Below are 21,833 nucleotides of genomic sequence, written 5' to 3'. Positions count from 1 at the left end.
GCAAAATCTTCTCTGATTGCGTAGACCGTTGGGCCCACACGACAGAATGTTTTCTTTTGTTTTAAATGAGCTAATTTAATAATTATTGGGCGCTGTTTATCCGTACAGTATTTTCCGAGTCGATGTGCACGTTATGTACTACCTGCGTCTTGTTGCACACCAAGCTCAGTAGAGCACCTGTTTTTCAGACTCTTCCCAACTTTCTTTTTCGCAGTTCTTCAGGCCAAAGAAAAGTAAGTTGTTTCTTCGCATACGATTGCTTGCGTCAATATTGGCGGCCTGAAGGACTGCAAGTTCACGTTTTATTTCGTTAGTTGCTTCTATTTTCGAATCAGCTGGGTCCTTCTTATGAGCAAATTCCAAGAAAGAAATTCTGTTGTTTAGCTCGGATATTAGTTTTCCGTGGTTGTCTTGCGTAGAATTAAGTCCTTTTAGCTCAGTAGATAAGCTGACCTGTGCGTCCTCAAGGCTTTTGAGGGCTTCTAGAACGGATGAATTGTCAAATAATGTCGGTGGCCCTGGGTTGAGCTCCACGTCTCCTGATAGGCTTAACATCAGTTGGGATAACAGGTGGGATAATATACAGTCACAACACATTGGCTCAGCGCTACGCCACTTGATCACATAGGGGCAAAACACCGCTACAAGGCCGCGGTTGCTACTTTTACATTCATTGGAATTGTTCTGGTAACCAACCTGTAATGGTGCAGCGTGCGGTGTCGTGCCCCAGGTGATCCGCGGCGGGTCGCGGTATATATGCTGCGTGGGCGGGTCCGGTGATTAATGACGTCGATGAAGGAATGGATTGCCAGGCGAGCAGAGGTATCCGGGCTAGGATCGCAGAGTCGTTGAGTACAGTGCCGAGCAGACGGTCGTTGGCTGCGCACTCCGCACCGCAAACGGTTGACGGGACTTGAGGGAAGGGGCATTCAGCAGCAGGCAGCCAGAACAGCAGAACCTGTAACGTCAGCAGCGGGTTGAGCATGGTGCAGCGTGCGGGGTCGTGAAAGAATTATTTGTTCTGTACAGCCACATTTTGACAGCTGTGCAGTGGGAAATTCAGAGGACGTGGTCACAAGGTGTGACAGGCTGCGAAAGTTTAAAACTCCTCCTTCTGTGTCTTTTTTAACACGCCCCGAAACAAATTGCATCTGGGCATCCCATAAAGCAGGGTTGGATAGATTCCGCTGCATCGCGCAAGCAAAATTTCATTGTAGAAAGAATATTTCGTTTCTGTACAGCCACATTTTCACAACTGTGCAGTAGGAAATTCAGGCTTCGTGGCCACAAGGTGTCACACGCTGCCGGAGTTTTAAACTCTTCAGTGTCATTTGTAGCACGTCCGAAAGGATATTGCATCTGGGCATCGAATATAAAGCAGGGTTTGATAGGTTAATGGTATATGGGGGTTTAACGTCCCAAAGGGACGTAGCGAAGGGCTCCGGAAATTTCGACCACCTGGTGTTCTTTAACGTGCACTGACATCGCACAGCACACGGGCCTCTAGAATTTCGTCTCCATCGAAATTCGGCCACAGCGGCGGGATCGAACCCGCATCTTTCGGGCCAGCAGCCGAGCGCCATAACCACTCAGCCACCGCGGCGGAGCAGGGTTGGATAGGTTCCGCTGCATCGCAAAAGTAACATTTCATTGTAGAAACAATATCTCTCTCCGTACAGCGATGTTCTGACAGCTGTGCAGTGGAAAAATCAGGGCATGTGGTCACAAAGGTTGACAGGCAGCGGTAGTTTAAAACTCGTCCTTCTGTGTCTTTTTTAGCACGTCCCAAAACAAAATTGCACCTGGGCATTCAATCAAGCAATTTGGGATAGATTCTGGTCCATCGCACACGCAATATTTTACTGTAGAATGAATACTTTGTTCTGTACAGCCACATTTCGACAGCGGTGCAGTGGGAAATTCAGGCACCTTGGTCCCAAACAGACTGCAAGAGTTTAATAGTCGTTCTTCTGTGTCTTTTTCGGCACGTCCGAAAACAAAATTGCATCTGGGTATTCAATCAAGCAGTGTGGGATAGATTCTGGTCCACCGCACACGCAATATTTTAGTGTAGAATGAATACTTTGTTCTGTACAGCCACATTTCGACAGCGGTGCAGTGGGAAATTAAGGGACCGTGGTCCCAAACAGGCTGCAAGAGTTTAATACTTGTTCCTCTGTGTCTTTTTTAGCACGTCCGAAAACAAAATTGCGTCTGGGCATTCAATCAAGCAGTGTGGGATAGATTCTGGTCCACCGCACACGCAATATTTTACTGTAGTATGAATACTTTGTTCTGTACAGCCCGGTTTCGACAGCCGTGCAGTGTTAAACTCGGGGACCTTGGTCCCAAACAGGCTGCAAGAGTTTCATACTTGTTCTTCTGTGTCTTTTTTGCACGTCCGAAAACAAAATTGGATCTCGGCATTCAACCAAGCAGTGTGTGATAGATTCCGGTCCACCGAACGCAAAATTTTACTGTAGAATGAATACTTTGGTCTGTACAGCCACATTTTGACAGCGGTGGAGTGGGAAATTCAGGGTCCGTGGCCACAAGGTGTCACACGCTGTGGGAGTCTAATACTCTTGCTTCAGTGTCATTTGTAGCACGTCCGAAACAAAATTGCGTCTTGGCATTCGTTACAGCATTGTTTTATAGATTCGGCTGCACAGCACAAGCCAGGTTTTGCTGTTGAAAGGTTATCCTGTTTCAGTCAGGCCATATTTTGGGCTTCGTCAGCGTGGGTCTTCTCATTGAGCCCAGTCACAAGCAGTGAAAACGGATGGGCGGAAGAAAAGGGAACTAAACGTGGGCCGTGTTCCACGGCGAGGTATTGTGGGCACCTGAAAGAGGTGGCGGCTCCGTGTCGTTTGGCTGGCTAGCTTAGAACCATGCAAAGGCAGCCTTGCAAGTTTCGCACCTGTCCCTTTATCGTTTACTCAGCCAAGTTCAGATGGTCGACAAAACAATCGGCACCCCACGAAATATGTGCTTTGTGCTCGGCTCCGAGTCGGGCCTTGACAGCTATTGGAACCCCATGCCCCGCCCCTCACTGCTCGGCAGCTAACATTACACCCCCTCCCCAACAGCCGTTGAAGTTGCCCCCTCACTTTCTACGAAAAAGCCCATTTGAATGGCATCCTTGTCATCACCAATGTTCAAGGGTACAACAATGCCACCTAACATTCTTATTTGTCGGAATGACCAGTTGAGGTTCCAGCTCTACATTAGGCTGAATCTCTTTTTGAAACCTGAATCCTGGAGTGTCTCCATCGCTATGCGACTGCACGTAAGACACAATGCTCAGTTTAATATCAAAATAACAGGGTGAAGTTTGGGTCACTGACCAAGTCAAAAACAAACGAAAATGACGTTTCGGGTCCCGTATGGGACCCTTGTTCACAATATGACTGTCAAAAAAAAAGGCGGCATTATTTTATTTTTATTTATTTATTTAGAAATACTGCCAATCCCAATCGGGATCATCGCAGGATGGGCAAAAACAGTATTCAACAAAGCAGGTACATAAAACACAGTGTTGCAACTATATGTGAACAGAGGCTGTTAGGTTTAATAGCAATAATAATAATCGGTGAGAAACAACATGGTAGCAACAATACATGGGAATAGAAACAAGAACATAAATGCCTTACACATTAGAAAGAACAATTTTCATTAATTCAAACAGAGCACCGGAGCTGACGAAATGGTGTTCATAATGCACATTGTAAAGCTAGTAGGTGCGCCTCATATGTCTCTAAAAATTTTTCTAAAGATGAGATGGTTACACTTTATGGTAGGTTATTCCATTCTCGAATGGCTGACGAAAAAAAATAATGTCTAAAACAGTCTGTGTTGAATCGATATTCTTCCAATGTTTTTGAGTGCTTATGTCTCGTTGTTCTTGTTTCTGATTTTGAAATATACCTTGTACAATCTATGTTCACCATGTTGTGAATAAGTTGATAAAGTAGTCTATGTCATGCAAGCCTGGCGCGGTTTTGTAACGTAAGTATTCCAGCGTGGTTTATGAGTTCTGTTTGCGATTCAGTTTGTCTGTATTTGTTGTAGATAAATCTTACAGCTTTCCTTTGAACTCCCTCTAGTTTCTTTAACAGTTTATCTGCAAACGGAAACCAGGCTATATTCGCATATTCAAGTACAGGTCTCACGAAAGTATTGTAGGAAAGTAATTTAATGTCTGACGGCGCGTCTCGGAGGCGCCTCTTGAGAAAGAAAAGTCGTTTCAGTGCAGATGACGTAATGAAGTTCACGTGCAGGTTCCATTTCAGATAAGATGATAAAATTAAACCAAGGTATTTATGCTGTGTAACTGCGGGAAGCGGGATATTGTTCAGTGTGTATGAAAAGTCCGATACGTTATGTTTCCTGGTAATTCGCTAGATGGCTGATTTTTCGATATTAATACTCATTTGCCATTTAGCGCACCAATCAGATACAGTCTGTAGTCCATTGTTAAGCGTTGTGTGGTCATATGGAGAGTTAATTTCATGGTACAGTATGCAATCGTTAGCAAAAAGTCTCATTCGGATAGGAATGATAGCAGGTAAATCATTGATGAAGGTAATGAATAAAACAGGCGAGAGAACACTCCCCTGGGGCACACCGGACGTAACTTCAGTTATGTTAGACTTTTCATGGTTGAATTCTACGAATTGTGATCTATTAGCTAAGTAGTATTTAATCCAGTTAATGATTGGTCCTTCGAAAACTGTAGATTCCAACTTTAGAATTAGTATTTTTTGGATAAACGATCAAATGCTTTAGGAAAGTCTGGTAAAATTAGGTCAGTTTGTTTTTATGGCCGATGCTTAGTGAAACGTCTTGTATAAGTTCGACGAGCTGCGTGACGGTAGATAGTTTTTTGCGAAATCCGTGCTGAAACGGCGATATAATTTTATTACATTCAAGGAAGGATGTTATATGATTCAATATTATGTGTTCCAGTAGTTTGCAAGCGGTACTAGTAAGTGAAATCGGCCTAAAGTTACAGACGATCTTCATCTCCAGATTTGTGGATAGGAATTATTTTGGCCAATTTCCAGTCGGCTGGAAGGGAAGATGACGATAACGATTTGTTGAAAATAAGGGATTAGTATTTCGCCATCCATTCCGCATATCTTGTTAGAAATGCATTGGGTATATTGTCGGGTCCAGATCTCTTTTTGGAATCTAATTTTAGCAAGAGGTTGAGTACACCAGCCTCATCAACTGTAAGGGGCTGAAGGCACGTGTTGGGAGCTGTTAAGTGTGATAGGTTTCCATCATCAGTAGTGATGATCGACTGAAAGTAGTTATTCAGTAAGTTTGCTCTGGATTTGCTTTCTTCAGGACTCATCACCTTAGTATCTTGTTTTTTAGGGTTTAAATATTGCCAAAATTTACGCGGAGAATTTTTCAGGAAGCTACTTAGTTTGCAAGAAAAAAAAGTTCGCTTTGGCGACTTCTATTCTTGGTTTCATAGTACTGATTGCACCTGAGAGAATAGATTTTCCTTTGAGACTGGATTTTGTCTTTCTCAGCCTTTTGACTTTTCGCTTGGCATGAATGATGTCGCGATTTATCCACGGGTTGTGTTTATTCGTTTTCTTAGTTTTAACTGGTACGTTGTTAGTTATGCAAAAAGCTATAATTCGTTTGGATCTTTGCCACAGTGTTTCAGTGTCAGTGCTACTGTCTAGAGCAAGCTGTTCAAAAGAAGAGAATTCGTAAGATAGGTGGTCGAGTATGCTGGTGTCGTCTGCTCTGCAAAAATTCGGAAATTATAAGAATGATTTTGAGGGCGTTGGCAGGTCATGAATGGCGATATTGCAGAGTGTTATTTTGTGATCTGAAATACCATCTAGAAGCTGTACCTTTGCTTTGTCTGTAGGAAAGTGACCACTAAGAAAAACTAGATCAAGTATGTTTGAACTGCTACCTTGTACACGCGTTGGCTGATTTGTTGTCTGACTCAAATTAAACGTTAGCATAATGTCAAAGAGTACATCTGCATGTTTAGAATGATGCTGCATAGTATTCCAGTCAATATCAGGCAGATTGAAATCCCCCATCATGATTAATCTGACTCCAAGGAAGTGCCGAAGCATGTAGGCATGCAATGACTGCAGTGCGTCGATACTTGAAGATGGGCTGCGATAAACGCAGCCGATAAAGACTGATCGCGATGAATACGAGAGTTTGCAAAATATTGCTTCAACCTCCTTGACTTCAGGAAGAACCAAGAATGGAATTTCCTTTTTTATCAGGATAGCAACTCCCCCGCAACGTGTTAACCTATCTTTTCGGACTATAGCGTAGTTGGGGAGAGTTACCTCGCATTCTTTAATATTGCTTGATAACCATGTTTCCGTGATTGCAATGAAGTCTGGGCTGACGGAAAGGAGGAATGATTCAAGCTCGGTTGTTTTGTTGACTAAGCTACGAACGTTCATGTTGGCAAATGTTATTTCGGACGCTGATTTGGGTGGCGAGGACGTAGTAAGCGAGTTTCGGCTGGGTCGTTTTTTTCGTTTCTAGTCTGAGCACCTGGCTCAGACGAAGCATTGCTGTCTATCTCATTTCTTTGGTTAGCAGCCTGAGGGTATGATCGTATCAAAGAAATACTGTCTGTCTCGTCGCCCCATCGGTACAGATCATTGTTGACGCGTAGCTTATCAAAAACAACAGACACTTTCTGTCCTGAATTCTTTTTTTCCTTACCAACTTTCCAGAGCTTCCTTCTGATATCACGTACTCGAGCTGAAAAATCTTCACCAATCTAGTAATCAGTCGTTTTTAGTTTGGTACAGTTTCTTAGAATTATAGGTTTGTCTCGAAAATCCAGAAGCTTCAGTATTACGGGTCTGCATTTGCTAGCTTCTGGTTTGTCTAGCCGATTAATTCTTTCAATTGCAACCCGTTAAATTTTTAGTGTGTCCCTGAATATCTATTCGTTATCTAGATTTTCAAGTGAAATGATATTTTCCTCCGGGTCCTCAGGAATGCCATACACGATTAAGTTATTTCCTCTCGATTAGTTTTCTAGTTCATCTATTTTCTATTCAAGGGACGCTACTGTTTCCTTTAAGGCAGAAACTTGCTTCACGCAAGTGGAAACTTTGTCGTCTAGAAATGAAAGCCTTTCTAATTTGGTGTCAATGGAAGTGAGCCTATCTTTTTTAATAACCTTCAGGTCGTCTGCGATTTTCTACAGCTGCCTAGAAAGCTGACATGTCGGGACCCGGGTTAGTGTCTACGTCCCCAGCAAGCAATAACAGTTGTGAAAGATACAAGCATAAATCATAAAGCAACGGAAACGCAAGCCGAGGGCACGGCAGTACAATCAAACAAGGGTTATTAGACCGAATGCATCTTCCATAACGTTTGCTCACCTGCACCAAGCAGACAAACGGGTTAGCGTGCATGCTTGACGAGCTGCCGTGCCCTTGGGCTCGCGGGGCGTGATGTCCTGGCCTTATATACTCCGGGGAAGCTCGCAGCGCCGCCAGTGTGTCGCTGATATTCGACACGGCTATCATTGTGGATTTCACCGGAAGGCCACGCTGGAATCCTTTGTCATGAACTGCAGCTGGCACGTGGCATGCGCGATGCTCCAGTAACTGAGCCGATGGTCGAGGCTGACGAGGAAGGTGAGTCGCTCTGAGGTGGAAGCAGGAGGAGGACGCCGATGAGCTGCACCAAGCAGACAAACGGGTTGACGTGCATGGTTAACGAGCTGCCGTGCCTTTGGGCTCGCGAGGCGTGATGTCCTGGCCTTATATACTCCGGGGAAGCTCGCAGCGCCGCCAGTGTGTCGCTGATTCGACACGGCTATCATTGTGGATTTCACCGGAAGGCCACGCTAGAATCCTTTGTCATGAACTGCAGCTGGCACGTGGCATGCGCGATGCTTCAGTAACTTTGAGCCGATGGTCGAGGCTGGCGAGGCAGGTGAGTCGCTCCGAGGTGGAAGCAGAAGCAGGACGCCGATGAGCTGCAGCAAGCAGACAAACGGGTTAGCCTGCATGGTTGACGAGCTGCCGTGCCCTTCAGGATTGTTCCTAATCTTTTAGCGTAGATATGATGAAGAGAGCCTTGATTCCTGTTCAAGGTGTCTTTCGTCGTCTGGATGACTAATGATTCTAGATGCAGTCTTTTCAAATTATTCCTTTCTGTGGCTACAATCTACGCCTCGTCCCAGGCTATCTCGTGGCCAGTGGTCTGCACGTGCTCGGCGATAGCGTTCTTTGATGCGCGATGGTTCCTTACGTCGCCTTGATGATCTTTCATTCGTCGCCGGAAGTTCCCGGTTTCGCCGATATAGACGAATGTGCAGTCATTCTAAGGAACATTGTAAACCACACCAGAAAATTTGGCGCGTGGCAGGGGGTCCTTTACGTTCACAATTTCGGCACGTAGCTTGCTTGTCGGCACGTGAACAATGTGCACTCCGTGCTTCCTGAAGATTCGGGAAAGGGTTTCACTGATTCCAGGTACATAAGGAACTGCCGCACGCTTCATGGTTTTTGCGGTTCCATCTCGTTGTCCCTTCGTGCGTTGCAAGTTTTTTTACATATTGTTCACAAGGTTCCTGGGGTAACCGTTTCGCTCGAGATCCCTTTTTATCACCTTAAGTTCGTTGCTGAAGCTTGCCGGGTCTGCGCAGACATTTCTTGCACGGTTCAGTAGTGACGAGATAACTGATCGCTTGTGAACCAAGGGGTGGGGCGATTCAAAGTCGAGATACCGTCCGGAGTGCGTCGGCTTTCGGAACACGCTAAAACTTAAGCGGCACGCGTCACGCTTGACGTTGAAGTCCAAAAACGGGATGCTGCCATTCATTTCCTCTTCCACGGTAAAATTTATAGATGGCTCCGTGGCATTGAGATGATCAAGGAAGCTCTGTAGATTCTGCTTGTTCAGAATGCAAAAACGGTCATCCACGTACCTCAGGAATACCTTTGCACGTGGCATGAATGAGTTCAGGGCTTTGCTTTCAATGGCTTCCATTGTATAGGTTGGCAGCCGTCACTGAAATTGACGCTCCCATAGCAGTACCAAAAATCTGCTTGTGCAGCGTACCGTTGTAAACGAAATACGTGTTAGCCAGACAGAAGCGAAGGAGTTCAGTGATCTCGCTAACTTCCAACGGCGTACGATCGGGGAAGAATGGATCGTTCTTCAGGGCCTCTTTGCAGGCGTGTACGGCAAGTTCGACCGGAACACTCGTGAACAATGAGCAAACATCGAAAGACACAAGTATATTGTTTTCATACAGTCCTTGACCTTCTCAATGAAATCTTGCGAGTTCTTGATGTGCGTCGCTGACTTTCCCACCAGTGGAACGAAAACTTTGTGCAGGTATCCAGACAACTTGAAAAGCGGGGATCTTGTGTAATCCACGGTTGGCCTGAGCGGAGTTCCAATTTTGTGGATCTTGGGAAAACCATATATTGCGGGAGTTGATCCATTTGTGCAAGGAAGCCTGTAGTAAAGCTTCTTTTGAGAAGGGGGAGACCACTGAATATGTCTAAAAGGATTTTTTGGAGACTTGACTGCACTTTTGAAGTCGGGTCCTTGGTCAGCTTACAGTAGGTCATTTCGTCCTCGAGAAACTCGGTCATTTTTGAGAGGTAGGCGGAGCGGTCAAGGACCACCGTTACATTTCCTTTGTCCGCGGGCAGAATGGCGACGTCTTTGTTTTTCCGCACTGACTTGAGCGCCTTACACTCAGCTTCGGAAAGATTCTGTTGGCAGCATTTCATATCATATCATGAACGGAAGCATCATCATATCTTGAACGGAAGCATAGTCAGCGCTGTGACTCTGACCCACTCTTTGCTCTCACACCCACACACCAAGAGATGTTGGCAGATGTCACCTCTCACAGGAAGCATAGTCAGCGCTGTGACTCTGACCCACTCTTTGCTCTCACACCCACACACCAAGAGATGTTGGCAGATGTCACCTCTCACAGGAATTTCAGGAAAGGACAAATCATTAAGGCAAAATCAAAACTAACAGAGCGATTTTCTGCCTAAAGAGCTCAAAAAATAGACATTACAACAAAGCACAACTAATGATGCAGCAAAATCTAGAACTAAGTAGAACTGACAGCAATGTGCGTAGTACAACTGTGTGAGCCATGCACCCAAGTACATTACAAGTGCAACATGTTCAATTAAGCTGGCTTGTATGCTGAGGGATGAAACAATGCTGTTCTGAATAGCAGCTTGCCAGAAGCCTCATATTGCCTGCCATTCGTAGAACATTCCACACTGCCGTGTCATAGACCTTGTAAAGCCTCATGCGATCCTAATCTCATAATAACTTGAGAGGAATGATTTTTCAAGGGAAAAATAATAAGTAGATCGGGTTCTTTTCGCTACAAGCTGTCCCACCAATCGATACAAAGGCCTGTCGACTACAGTTTACAAAAGCCACAACTGTTGCCAGTCAGACAGGGAGACCATAAATTCGGGCTCAATAAAAGCTCGATCGGTATGTGGTGTGCCTTACTGCAGTCTCGTGTTACTGCGTGAAGCATGCATAAATGAGATAGAGTTAAAGGAAGCGTGAACCGCATGCCGGATACCACAAAGTATAGCTGCTGGTGAAAATGACCACGACGGTCCTCGTTTCATACCGGTTCGGCTGGAAAACACTGTGCCGTTCGAGTGCCATTATGTCATGTTCTCCGTCTTGTCGTTGTACGACCTGCAGAATGGGTTTCCTCCTAGGGTGTGCTCTTGCACTGAGGACATGCCCTTCATACTGTCCAGCTCAATCATCGTTTAATCCTGTTGTTGGCAAGGCTACTGATTCGAAGTACCCGCGTTCGAACCCGACCACGGCGACCGTGTTTCAATGGCGGCGAAACGCAAAGGCTCCCGTGTGCTGTGCGATGTCAGTGCACATTGAAGATCCCCAGGTGGTCGAAATTATTCCGGAGCCCACCACTACGGCACCTTTTCATTTCCCTCCTTTATCCCTTCTCTTGCAGCGCTGTTCAGGTGTCCGCCGGGATGCGAGACAGATACTGCGCCATTTCCTTTCCTCCAAAACGAATTTTCATTTTCATCTCGGCATTCAATAAATCAATGTTGGATAGATTCCGCGGCACCGGACAAGCAACATTTTACTGTAGAAAGTATATTTGTTTCGGTACAGCCACGTTCTGACAGCTGTGCTGTCGGAAATTCAGGGTCGGTAACCACAAGGTGTCACAATGCTGTGCCCTTCGGCGCTGACGAGTCCTTCTTTGTTCGCGTTTGGGGCGGTAGTAGTCCGTATTCAAGTGAACGCTTCTGGAGGCGGCGGCTGCTTAGCACTTTGTCTTTCGTTGGGAGTTCTGCTTCTTGCTCGTAATCTGCTGGTTCGAGGATGGATGGATGGACGGACGGACGGACGGGCGAACGGGCGGGCGGGCGGGTGGGTGGGTGGTTGGGTGAGTGGGTTTTGGATGGAAGGCACTTTTATTCATGTCGATTTTCATGCAGCATGAATCAAAGGGCTTGAGTGGCAGCGCCTGGCAGGCAGCGAACATTGGCAAAAAAATTGAGACAATGCAACGAACATGGCAACAACTAAAAAAGAAAACAACACAGAGAGACAAATATAGAGACATGAATTATTACACCATCAAGAGGGATGACAGTAATTTGAAAATTAGACAGTAACATTAGATGAAATAATTATGGGGCTAGAAGCAACGCAGAGACATGCAGCAAAATTTTTTTCAGGTTATATTTAGTTTTCATGCGGAATACACTAGGTGGCAAACTATTGAAACAGGCAGGTACATAGTATTCACGGGTGCGCTTTCCGTACTGGGTTGAGGAGCATGGAATGCAGTAACGGTATTTTGGTCTTAAAGGTGCACTAAAGAGGAATCTGAACTCGTCTTTTTACCGCGGGAACTCAATCTACACGTTCCGGGCATTCCTAGAAACTTCGAAATATTATCCAGTGCAGCCGATTGCCCTAATTAAATAGAATTAAACGTCCCGGCTCCCGCTTTTTTTTGGAACTGAATGCGGTAGGTAGGCGGAGTCAACAAACGCGTGGAGTGCCTTTCAGCTTGTACAGGGGCGGCTTCGCTTTCGCTTTTATTTTGTGTTTAGGTTTCTACGAATAAACAGTTTCATTCACAGACAACATGGTAGCAAATTAGGCCGACAGAGATAAAAATACACGTGTACTCTTTGATTTACATATCGCTCCGCCGATGGCAGAGCGGCAAGCCGCCGCGGGACTGGCGGACGCGTTGGTTGACTCCTCCTATACCTACCGCGTTCAGTTAAAAAGAAAAAGGGCGCGAGCCGGCACGCTTAATCCGATTTAATCAGAGCAATCGGCCGCACAGGACAATAATTTCAAGTTTCTAAGAATGCCCGGAATGTGTAGACAGAGTTCCCGGGGTAAAAAGACGAGTTCATATTCCTCTTTAGTGCACCTTTAAATCAAGTGCAGGAACATAAGTATGGTGAACTTACTATACCAGAAATGTTTTAGCGCAAAAGTTTCTGTTAAAATGCCTTAAAACTTTGAAGCGTTTGTCTTCTAAAAATATCAATGTCATTACCAATAGACAAGTCGTAGGCAACATTCTTCAGAAGGGAACGCGGAAGTGAATTCAGCCTGTGCTGCCAGCGAACCGTGCAGAGACCATAAACCGGAAGGATGCTCGGGCTAGTTGTCTACCCCGGAGGGTGAAGGCGGCAAGGACAGCCGTTATCAGCGGATCGGTGCCACGTAGAAGACGACGATGAGGGACAGCGCCGCGGAACGGAGCGCTCGCCCTAGGCCAGGTACGAAGTGGCAACAGGTGATGTTGCGGAGGGTTGGTAACCATCGGAATAATACTCACGCAGTAAATGGCGTAGACAAGGAACCGGTGTACAGAACTCCATTAGTAGGAAAGCAGTGTAAAAAGTAAAAAAAAACGATCCCAGTCAAAGGGTAATCATCATCATCATCATCATCATCATCATCATCATCATCATCATCATTCTTACTAAGCCCACTGCAGGGCAAAGGCCTCTCCCATGTCTCTCCAATTAACACTGTCCTTTGCCAGCTGCGTCCGCCCTTTTCCTGCAAACTTCTTAACCTCACCCGCCCACCTAACATTCTTCCGCCCCCTGCTATGCTTACTTTCTCTTGGAATCCACTCCGTTACCCTTAAGGACTAGCGGTCATATTGCCTTCGCATTACATGCCCTGCCCAAGCCCATTTCTTCCTCTTGATTTTGACTAGGATGTCATTAACCCGTGTTTGTTCCCTCACCCACCCTGCCCGCTTCCGGTCCCTTAACGTTACACCTATCATTTTTCTTTCCATGGCTCGCTGCGTTGTCCTTAACTTAAGCTGAACTCTTTTCGTTAGCCTCCACGTTTCTGCCCCGTAGGTGAGTACCGGTAAGATACAGCTGTTGTACACTTTTCTCTTGAGGGAAATTGGTAAACTGTCATTCATGATCTGAGAGAACCTGCAATATGCGCTCCACCCCATTCTTATCCCTTCTCGTTATTTCCCTCTCATGATCCGGATCAGCGGTCACTACCTGCCCTAAGTAGACATATTCCTTTAGCACTTCCAGGCCCTTGCTGCCAATTGTGAACTGCTGTTCCCTTGCTAGACTGTTGGACATTACCCTGGTTTTCTTGATTGTTAATTTTTAGACCCAGTGTTCTGCTCTGCCTGTCTAACTCATTGATCATGATTGGCAGTTCACCTCTTGAGTGACTCATCAAGGTAATGTCATCAGCGAATCGCAGATTATTTAGATATTTTTCATTTACTCTTCTCCCTAGCTGTTCCTAATTTAGGCCTCGGAATACCTCCTATAACAGGCGGTGAATAGCATTGGCGGGATCGTATCTCCTTGCCTGACGCCCTTCCTTATTAGAATTTTATTGCTTACTTTATGGAGGACAATAGTAGCTGTGCAGTTGCTATATATATCTTCCAGTATTTTGACATAAGGCTCTTCTACACCCTGATTACGCAATGCCTGTATGGCTGCTGAGTTTCCCACTTAGTCGAATCCTTGCTCGTAATCTATGAAGGCTTTATAGAGAGGTTAGTTATATTCTGCACATTTCTCTATCACCTGATTGATAGTGTGAATATGATCTATTGTGGAATATCCTTTACGAAAGCCAGCCTGATTATTTGGTTGTTTAAAGTCTAAGGTTGCCCTGACTATATTAGCGATTACCTTAGTAAATACCTTGTAAGCAACGGATAGTAAGCTGATCGGTCTGTAATTTTTCAAGTCCTTCGCGTCTCCCTTCTAATGAGTCAAGACAATGTTTGCATTCTTCCAAGATTCTGGTACGGTCAGGGTCATCAGGCATTGCGTATACAGGGTGGCTAGTTTTTCTAGCGCGATTCCCCCCCCCCCCCACCCATCCTTCAACAGATCTGCTGTTACGTGATCCTCCCCAGCTGCTTTTCCCTTTTCCGTTGCTCCTACGGCTGTCTTTACTTCCTCTTTTGTTACTGGCGGGATGATGCATTGCTGTGCGCTCCTGTCTATGTCGCTAACGTATTGATTACATCGGCTACTGTACAGATTTACTTTACTGTACAGATTTACATCGGCTGCTTTAACTATCTTATCCATATTACTATTGACATTGCCCTTCTTTTCTCCTAACACATACATCTGATTTTTACCAATGCCTAGTTTCCTCTTCACCGCTTTTAGGCTACCTCCGTTCTTTAGAGCATGCTCGATTCTCTCCATATTAAACTTCGTTATGTCGGCTACCATCCTAGCGCTTATTTAGTAACTTCGATAGCTCTGCTAGTTCTATTCGGTCTGTGGGGTTAGATGCCCTCATGCTTTGGCGTTTCTTAATCAGATATTTCGTCACCTGAGATAGGTTTCCGGTATCCTGTCGAACTGTCCTACCGCCTACGTCTGCTGCGCACTCCGTGATGATTGATGTCAGATTATCGTTATTTGTATGAGCATTAAGATCGTCTTCCTCAGTTAAAGCCGAATATCTGTTTTGCAGCGCTATCCTAAACTCCTGTGCTTTCCCTCTTACGGCTAACTGGTTATTGGTCTTCCTCTTCACTAACTTCTTCCGTTCCCTCTTCAAGTCTAAGCTAATTTTAGACCTTACCATTCTTTGGTCGCTACAACGCACTTTTCCGAGGACGTCCACATCCAGAACGATGCCAGGTTGAGCGCACTGTATGAAGTCTGTTTCATTTTTAGTCTCACCATTGGGGCTCTTCCAGGTCCACTTCCTGTTCTCTCGTTTGCGGAAGAAGGTATTCATGATCCGTAAATTATTTCTATCTGCGAATTCGACTAATAACTCTTCCCTGCTATTCCTGTAGCCTATCCCATAGTCGCCTACCGCGTCTTCACCAGCCTGCTTCTTGCCCACCTTCACATTGAAGTCGCCCAACAGTACAGTGTACAGTGATTTTACTTTATTCATTGTCGATTGCACGCCTTCATAGAAGCCTTCAACGATCTGGTCATCATGGTGGATGTGGGCGAAGTAGGCCCTCACCATCTTCACCTTGTACCTCCTATTGAGCCTAATTGCGATAGCTGCCACCATCTCGTTAATACTATAGAACTCATCTACGTTGCCAGCTATATCCTGATTGATGTCGAATCCCAGACCAGTTCTCGTCTATCCGCTAATCCGCGATAGCACAGTATGTGCCCGTCCTTTAGTACTGTATACGCCTCACCTATCCTCCTAACTTCGCTAAGCACTATCACATCCCATTTAATGCCCGCTAGTTCCTCGAACAGCACTGATAGGCTAGCCTCACTAGCTAAAGTTCCAGCGTTAAATGTTGTCAGGTTCAGATTCCAATGGCGGCCTGTCCGGAGCCAGAGATTTTTAGCACCCTCCGCTGCGTTACAGGTCTGACCGCCGCCGTGGTCAGTTGCTGCGCAGCCGCTGGGCACTGCGGGCCGAGGGTTAATTGGTTTGTTCATGGAAGGTTGTGGCCAAGTACTACACCAGGGTGGCCAAATCCTGTTCGGGTGAGGGAGCGCGTTGTCGGTTCTGACCTCCGAGATCAGGCCGCACCCCAGGCCTGGTTATGCAATTCCATCCACACGCGGATTTTTATTTTTTTCAAACCCGGTGGAGAATTTCGCGGCACCAGAATTTGAACCCCGGCCCTCTTGCACGGGAGCCGGACGCTCTACCTTTACGCCATCACTGCAACTAAGACACCCTCCGCTGCGTTACAGGTCTGACCGCCGCCGTGGTCAGTTGCTGCGCAGCCGCTGGGCACTGCGGGCCGAGGGTTAATTGGTTTGTTCATGGAAGGTTGTGGCCAAGTACTACACCAGGGTGGCCAAATCCTGTTCGGGTGAGGGAGCGCGTTGTCGGTTCTGACCTCCGAGATCAGGCCGCACCCCAGGCCTGGTTATGCAATTCCATCCACACGCGGATTTTTATTTTTTTCAAACCCGGTGGAGAATTTCGCGGCACCAGAATTTGAACCCCGGCCCTCTTGCACGGGAGCCGGACGCTCTACCTTTACGCCATCACTGCAACTAAGACAAACGAAAGTCGCAGAAAAGACGGCAGGATTCACCTCCCACAAAAACGAAACAGCCTACACGTGTCCGTCCAATTACCGGAGCTCTTTATCAAGGAGTAAAACCGAAGGTGGGCTGACACGCCTTCCTCCGGCTTTGCAAACGAGAGCAGCCTCGATAACCTCTCCCTAGAGTTTTGTCAATGCAAGAAACTTAGTTTTGCTCTAAAATGGCACGCAGTGGGCGCTGTTACACGAGTCTGCTAAGAAAACGTCGCAATTGTTTTGTACGTTCAAGTTATATTCTCTGGATCTATTGTTACAGCATTTTCGGGTTTGTCCAGTGTAAACACTGTTACAGAGGAGGGGATATCATAGATAAGTTTGCTTCTGCATTCAGTGTACTTGGTGAGGTGCTTCTTAGAACGTGATTTATGCTTTCGGTCCCCAATTATTGCACAAACGCCGCGCTTACAAAGTGTAAAGTCTGGTTGACGCGATATCTCGTTGCCATCTTTTTAACATTATGCGAGAGCCTGTGTAAACACGGAATAGCGTGTATAGATGTCTAATGGCTGCTCCCTTGATGCTTCGCTTTTCTGTCTCTTTTTTGTCGTCTGGAGGAGGTTTTCAGAAACGCTGCAAATAAATGCACTTGGGTAACCAGCGCTAATTAGGCGAGCCACTTGGTTGCCAGAGCTTTGCCTCAAAAGCTGTGAGCAAGATTTACTAAGAACTGCCTGAAAAATAGTGCTGACTACTGGCCTTTTTACCAGCTTAGAAAGAGCGCTACCGAAAGGCAGTACTTTTTTGACCTGCAGTGATACATCTAGCACACATGTGACTCGGAGAACGTAACGGGGATATCTAAATACTGTATCGCGTGGTCAACAGGAAACTTGGCAAAACTGTGACCTTGCAAACTTCCGACCTATCTCCTTAACTCCAATGACCTGTCTATAACTCTAACCGGCCTCGCAAACTTGCAACCTATCTTCTTAACTCCAATAACCTATCTCTTTAACTCCAGCGGACTTTGGAATCTTGCGACCTATCTGTTTAAATCCAACAAACTTTGCAAACTTGCGACCTATCTCCTTAACTCCAACGACCTATATCTTTATCTCCAACGGAACTTGCAAACTTGTGACGTATCTCCTTAACTCCAACGACCTATCTCTTTAGCTCCAACGAACCTTGCAACCTGGCGACCTATCTGCTTTACTCCACAGGATTGTAGTGGCTAGAGCAGCACGGTTTTTATCACCCCACTAAAATTGGCTTTCGTCCATATATTGCTACAGAGAAGAGGGTGTACTGCCTGGCATCTGCAGTTTTTTCATCTACCCGCAGGTGCAATGTGTGCACCGTTTCAGTAATGGAGTTTGAAAACGCACATGACAACACGAGTCATGCCGCCTTCCTGAACTCCATTGACATGCTTCATCTCCCTCTGGGAGTGCCAGTTCTGTTACATCATTTGTGGAAGGCAGAAAATTTGAAATACGCCTCAGCGGTGCTAAGCAAACGTGGAGAAGACGAAATGAAAACATTGCGGATGTTTCCTTTCCCTTCTTAGATACAGGTAGCGCCATCTACCTTATGGATTTTGCACTGCCATTATGATTTACTGCCAGCTTCGCTGTATCCGGTATATTTCCTCGTTATATTGCCGCGAATCTTTGTAGTATTTGTTCATTATTCAAAGCTGCCGACACGCGGCTTTGTCGCATTGCTTGTGATGCAAGACGTGACCAGATTTATCTCGATTGTTCGCACCCAGGCGATGCTCATTCTACGTTGTTCCAGAATGTAGTAGTAACTTTGCGCGCCGTATCTCGCAAGTTCTCTATCAACTTTAAATCGAGCATGGAGGAGAGCGGCGGACATTCTGTTCGACGACCGCTGAGCACGTTTTTTGCTACGCCGCCGCCGAGTGATTCAGCCCATTGTGGGGGCAAGTCAGCCCAATAGAGTCTTGTATAGAAGCCATTTTCGATGTCTTCCTGCTCTCCGGACTGCAGTAGCCACTACGTGACATCTGGTGGAGGTGCTGACCTGCTTTCCTGCTGTGCCCCCGACGATGGAGCCTGGTGCACAGTGAACGCCCGTCGTGCTTCGCCAGCCCCGTCAGCCCCCGACTTTCCATGGAGAACCGCACGAAGATATAGAAGACTGGCTGGACGTGTACGACCGTGTGGCAGCGCTCAACGCCTGGGACGACAGTGCCAAGCTTCGCAACATTTATTTTGCATTTGATGGCCCTGCCAGAACGTGGTTTTAAATGTACGAACCTTCCCTCACGACCTCGGCAACTTTCATGAAGCAGCTATTGGTGACATTCACTAGCGCAGTACGGAAAGAAAGAGCGGAGTTTCTGCTGCAGTCACGAATACAACACCAAAACGAGACTGTGACTGCATATGCGGAAGAAATGAAACGCCTTTTCACGCGCGCCAACCCTAACGTGACTGAAGAAAAGAAGCTCGACTTTCTTAAGCGGGGCGTAAAGAACCAACTGTTCGCCGACCTGTTCCTGAGTCCCCCCAAAACCGTTGCCGAGTTGGTGGTCGAAGCTTCTACCGTCGAAAATACACTTGACACCCGAACCCCTCAATGCAACCGACCACTTCAAGCGCTGACGGCAAAACCCTCAGATGATACTTCTGCAAGCGGGGAGAACCTGCGAGATGTAATACGCGAGTTTGTTCTGGGTAAACTTCGCCGACTGCTGCCATCGCCATCACAGCAGACTCGGGTGGCATAGTTCACGGGTATCATCCATGAGCCGCCGTGGTGGCTGAGTGGGTATGGCGCTTGGCTGCTGGCCCGAAAGACGCGGGTTCGATCTCGGTCGTGGCGGTTGAATTTCGATGGAGGCGAAATTCCAGAGGCCCGTGTACTGTGCGATGTCAGTGCAGGTTAAAGAACCCCAGGTGGTCGAAATTTCCGGTGCCCTTCACTACGGCGTCCCTCATAGCCAGAGTCGTTCTGGGACGTTAAGCCCCCCATAAATCAAAATCAAATCTTCCATGTACAGCATGCGCTTAGCTCCCCGAGAGCACCGTCACCAACGGAAGCTAAAGCCAGGACCTACGCCGCCGCACTATGCAGTGTATTAGGAATTGCCGCCAGCTGGTATTAGTATTGGCGCCAGCATGTCTTGAGGATCGCCACCAAGACAGAATCTCTCGCCAGGTGTCTGCGGGGTGCATTTACCGCGTTCGCCCGGTCTTTGCTGCGTGGAGCAGGGTTCTGCGAAAATCCCTTTAAGGAGTCGCTGTCGCCGGCCGCGAAGTGGTTCCGGCTGTCTTCCGACCCGGAGTAGTCGGCTCGGTCTCCACCGACCCGACTACTCCTGGCTTCACGAGCACAGCACCAGCGTGGGAACAGATCGCCACAGTGGTTCGTCTGCGGGCTTCGCCGGCCATCGCTAATGGCAGAACCACTGGGGAATTTCTCCCGACGGTACGCTCCGGCTTTGCGCCTCGGCTTCTTCGAAGGTCACTTACCGACGGAGAGCGGGCCGAACACCTGACGTCTCCTGCCAGCCCGGCGGGGTCCTGGCCTCATACCTCTCTCTCTCGGGCTCAACTTATGCCAGGGGCGTGTCCATGTGTGCGGAGGTGTCTGTTTGTGTGTGATAGTGAAAGTTTTGCCCACACCCACCACGGCGAGGGCGTCCCCTACCTGGGGAATCTAGGGAAGACGCAGTGTATAAAACTGGACTGCAGATGCAGTTGAGGCAGCTCCCTTCTGAACTCAAAAGCTTGTAAATATGTAAAATAACCAAGTCTTCTTTCTGCACTAACGAACCCTTCACTAAGCGGCGCCCCGGTCCGGGACGGAGCGGGCGTCATCTTGACCGAGGTTGTGTCGAGAAGCCACTCCGATACCCACCTTCAACAACTGGTGGCAGCGGTGGGATCGACCAGGTGACATCGTTCTGCGTGTACGGGTGAGCGCTTTGTCTTTGTTCTATGATTCACCAGGCTTTAAACTCTGGGTAAAAAGTTTGAACTGCTGGTAATCGGGTGTCTAGCACAGTGTAGTTTGCACAGAACCATAGAACATTAGCGAGTGGGCAAAGCCACCATTTGGTGCAGCGATCATGGACTTCAGGAAGGTTGATAAGGAAGAGCTGTTGCTGATGTGTGAGGAGTTGGATGTGGAAATGGAGGAAGGAATGAGGAAAGGGGAAATCATAAAAGCAATCAATAATAGCGATGCGGACGAAGAAGGGATGCAAAATGCGTGGGAAATGGCAAAGAAAGAGCTAGAACGGCGAAAAAAGAAAGCAGATGATGAAAGAAAATAAAAGCAAGCCGCAGAACACATACAACTGAAAATGATGGAGCTCCAACTCGAAAGCCAGCGTCTGGCAGCCGAAAACGGGGGAGCAAGCATTAGTGATAGATTAAACACGGTACAGTCTTACCGTACAGACAACTGAATGTATCCCTACAAGATGGGCGAAGACATCGGTCTGTATCTAATCAACTATGAAAGGGCGTGCCAAAAGAGCAAAATTGCAGAAAATTTGTGGTCAGAACGATTGCTAGGTCTTTTACCCTGCGAGGCGGCTAATGTGATCGCCAGGCTTAGCGAACAGGATGCGGAAAATTATGAAAAGGTGAAATCGGCTCTACTGAAGAAATACCGCTTTTCAGATGAGACATCTCGGCAACGTTTTAGGGAGGCAACAAAAAGAAGCAATGAGGATTATGCGGAGTTTGCGTACACATTGAAAAGCAACCTTGTCGAGTGGCTTAAGGGCGCAGGCGTGTACGAAAGCAAGGACAAGGTAGTTGAGTGCGTCTGCCTGGAGCAGTTTTTCCGTAGCATTCCACCGTCAGTAATACTCTGGGTGCAGGACAAAGAAAAAAGTAGAGACAATCGAGCGAGCAGCTCAACTCGCAGACAATTCTCGACGCGGAGAAAGGCGAATGCTGAGGAATGCCAGTCAGAAAGAGGAACTACCTCAAGAAAGTATTTTTCTTCGAGACGGCCGGCTCTAAATGGAAACGTGGGGCAGAGTGCAACACAAAAAAAGGTCACCGAAAAGGCTCCAGAGAAGAGCGGCAGTCAAACGAAGGACGAAGGGGTAGGAAAGGCGCGGAGAAAGGAGTTCGAGGCCAGGCAACCGTTGCGGTGTTATAATTGCCAAAAAACAGGGCACATCGCTGCAAGATGTAGAAACCAGCGAATGGTGTTCTCGTACGTAAACGGTAGTGATGAAAACCTAGAACTGCTTCGCCCCTACCTTCATGAGTTGGAGGTAAATGGAAAGCCTTGTAAG

The 21,833-nt window shown here is 47.0% G+C and overlaps 2 protein-coding genes across 9 annotated transcripts in view; one reads left to right on the top strand and one right to left on the bottom strand.

Annotated features, from left to right (window-relative positions):
* Positions 1-21,833, top strand: part of LOC144124442 (glycoprotein-N-acetylgalactosamine 3-beta-galactosyltransferase 1-like) — a 611,040-nt gene that overhangs the window by 291,383 nt on the left and 297,824 nt on the right. The gene's annotated exons all lie outside the window — the stretch shown is intronic.
* Positions 7,550-21,833, bottom strand: part of LOC144126312 (uncharacterized) — a 30,810-nt gene continuing 16,526 nt past the window's right edge. Inside the window, exon 3 of the mRNA XM_077660398.1 lies at positions 7,550-7,695. Within this exon, the coding sequence (XP_077516524.1) occupies positions 7,550-7,695 (146 nt within the window). The remainder of the gene's footprint in view (positions 7,696-21,833) is intronic.

The sequence above is a fragment of the Amblyomma americanum genome, chromosome 3 (genome assembly GCF_052857255.1).
Source record: "Amblyomma americanum isolate KBUSLIRL-KWMA chromosome 3, ASM5285725v1, whole genome shotgun sequence".
Classification (NCBI taxonomy): domain Eukaryota; kingdom Metazoa; phylum Arthropoda; class Arachnida; order Ixodida; family Ixodidae; genus Amblyomma; species Amblyomma americanum.
This window is presented reverse-complemented; position numbering and strand designations above follow the sequence as displayed.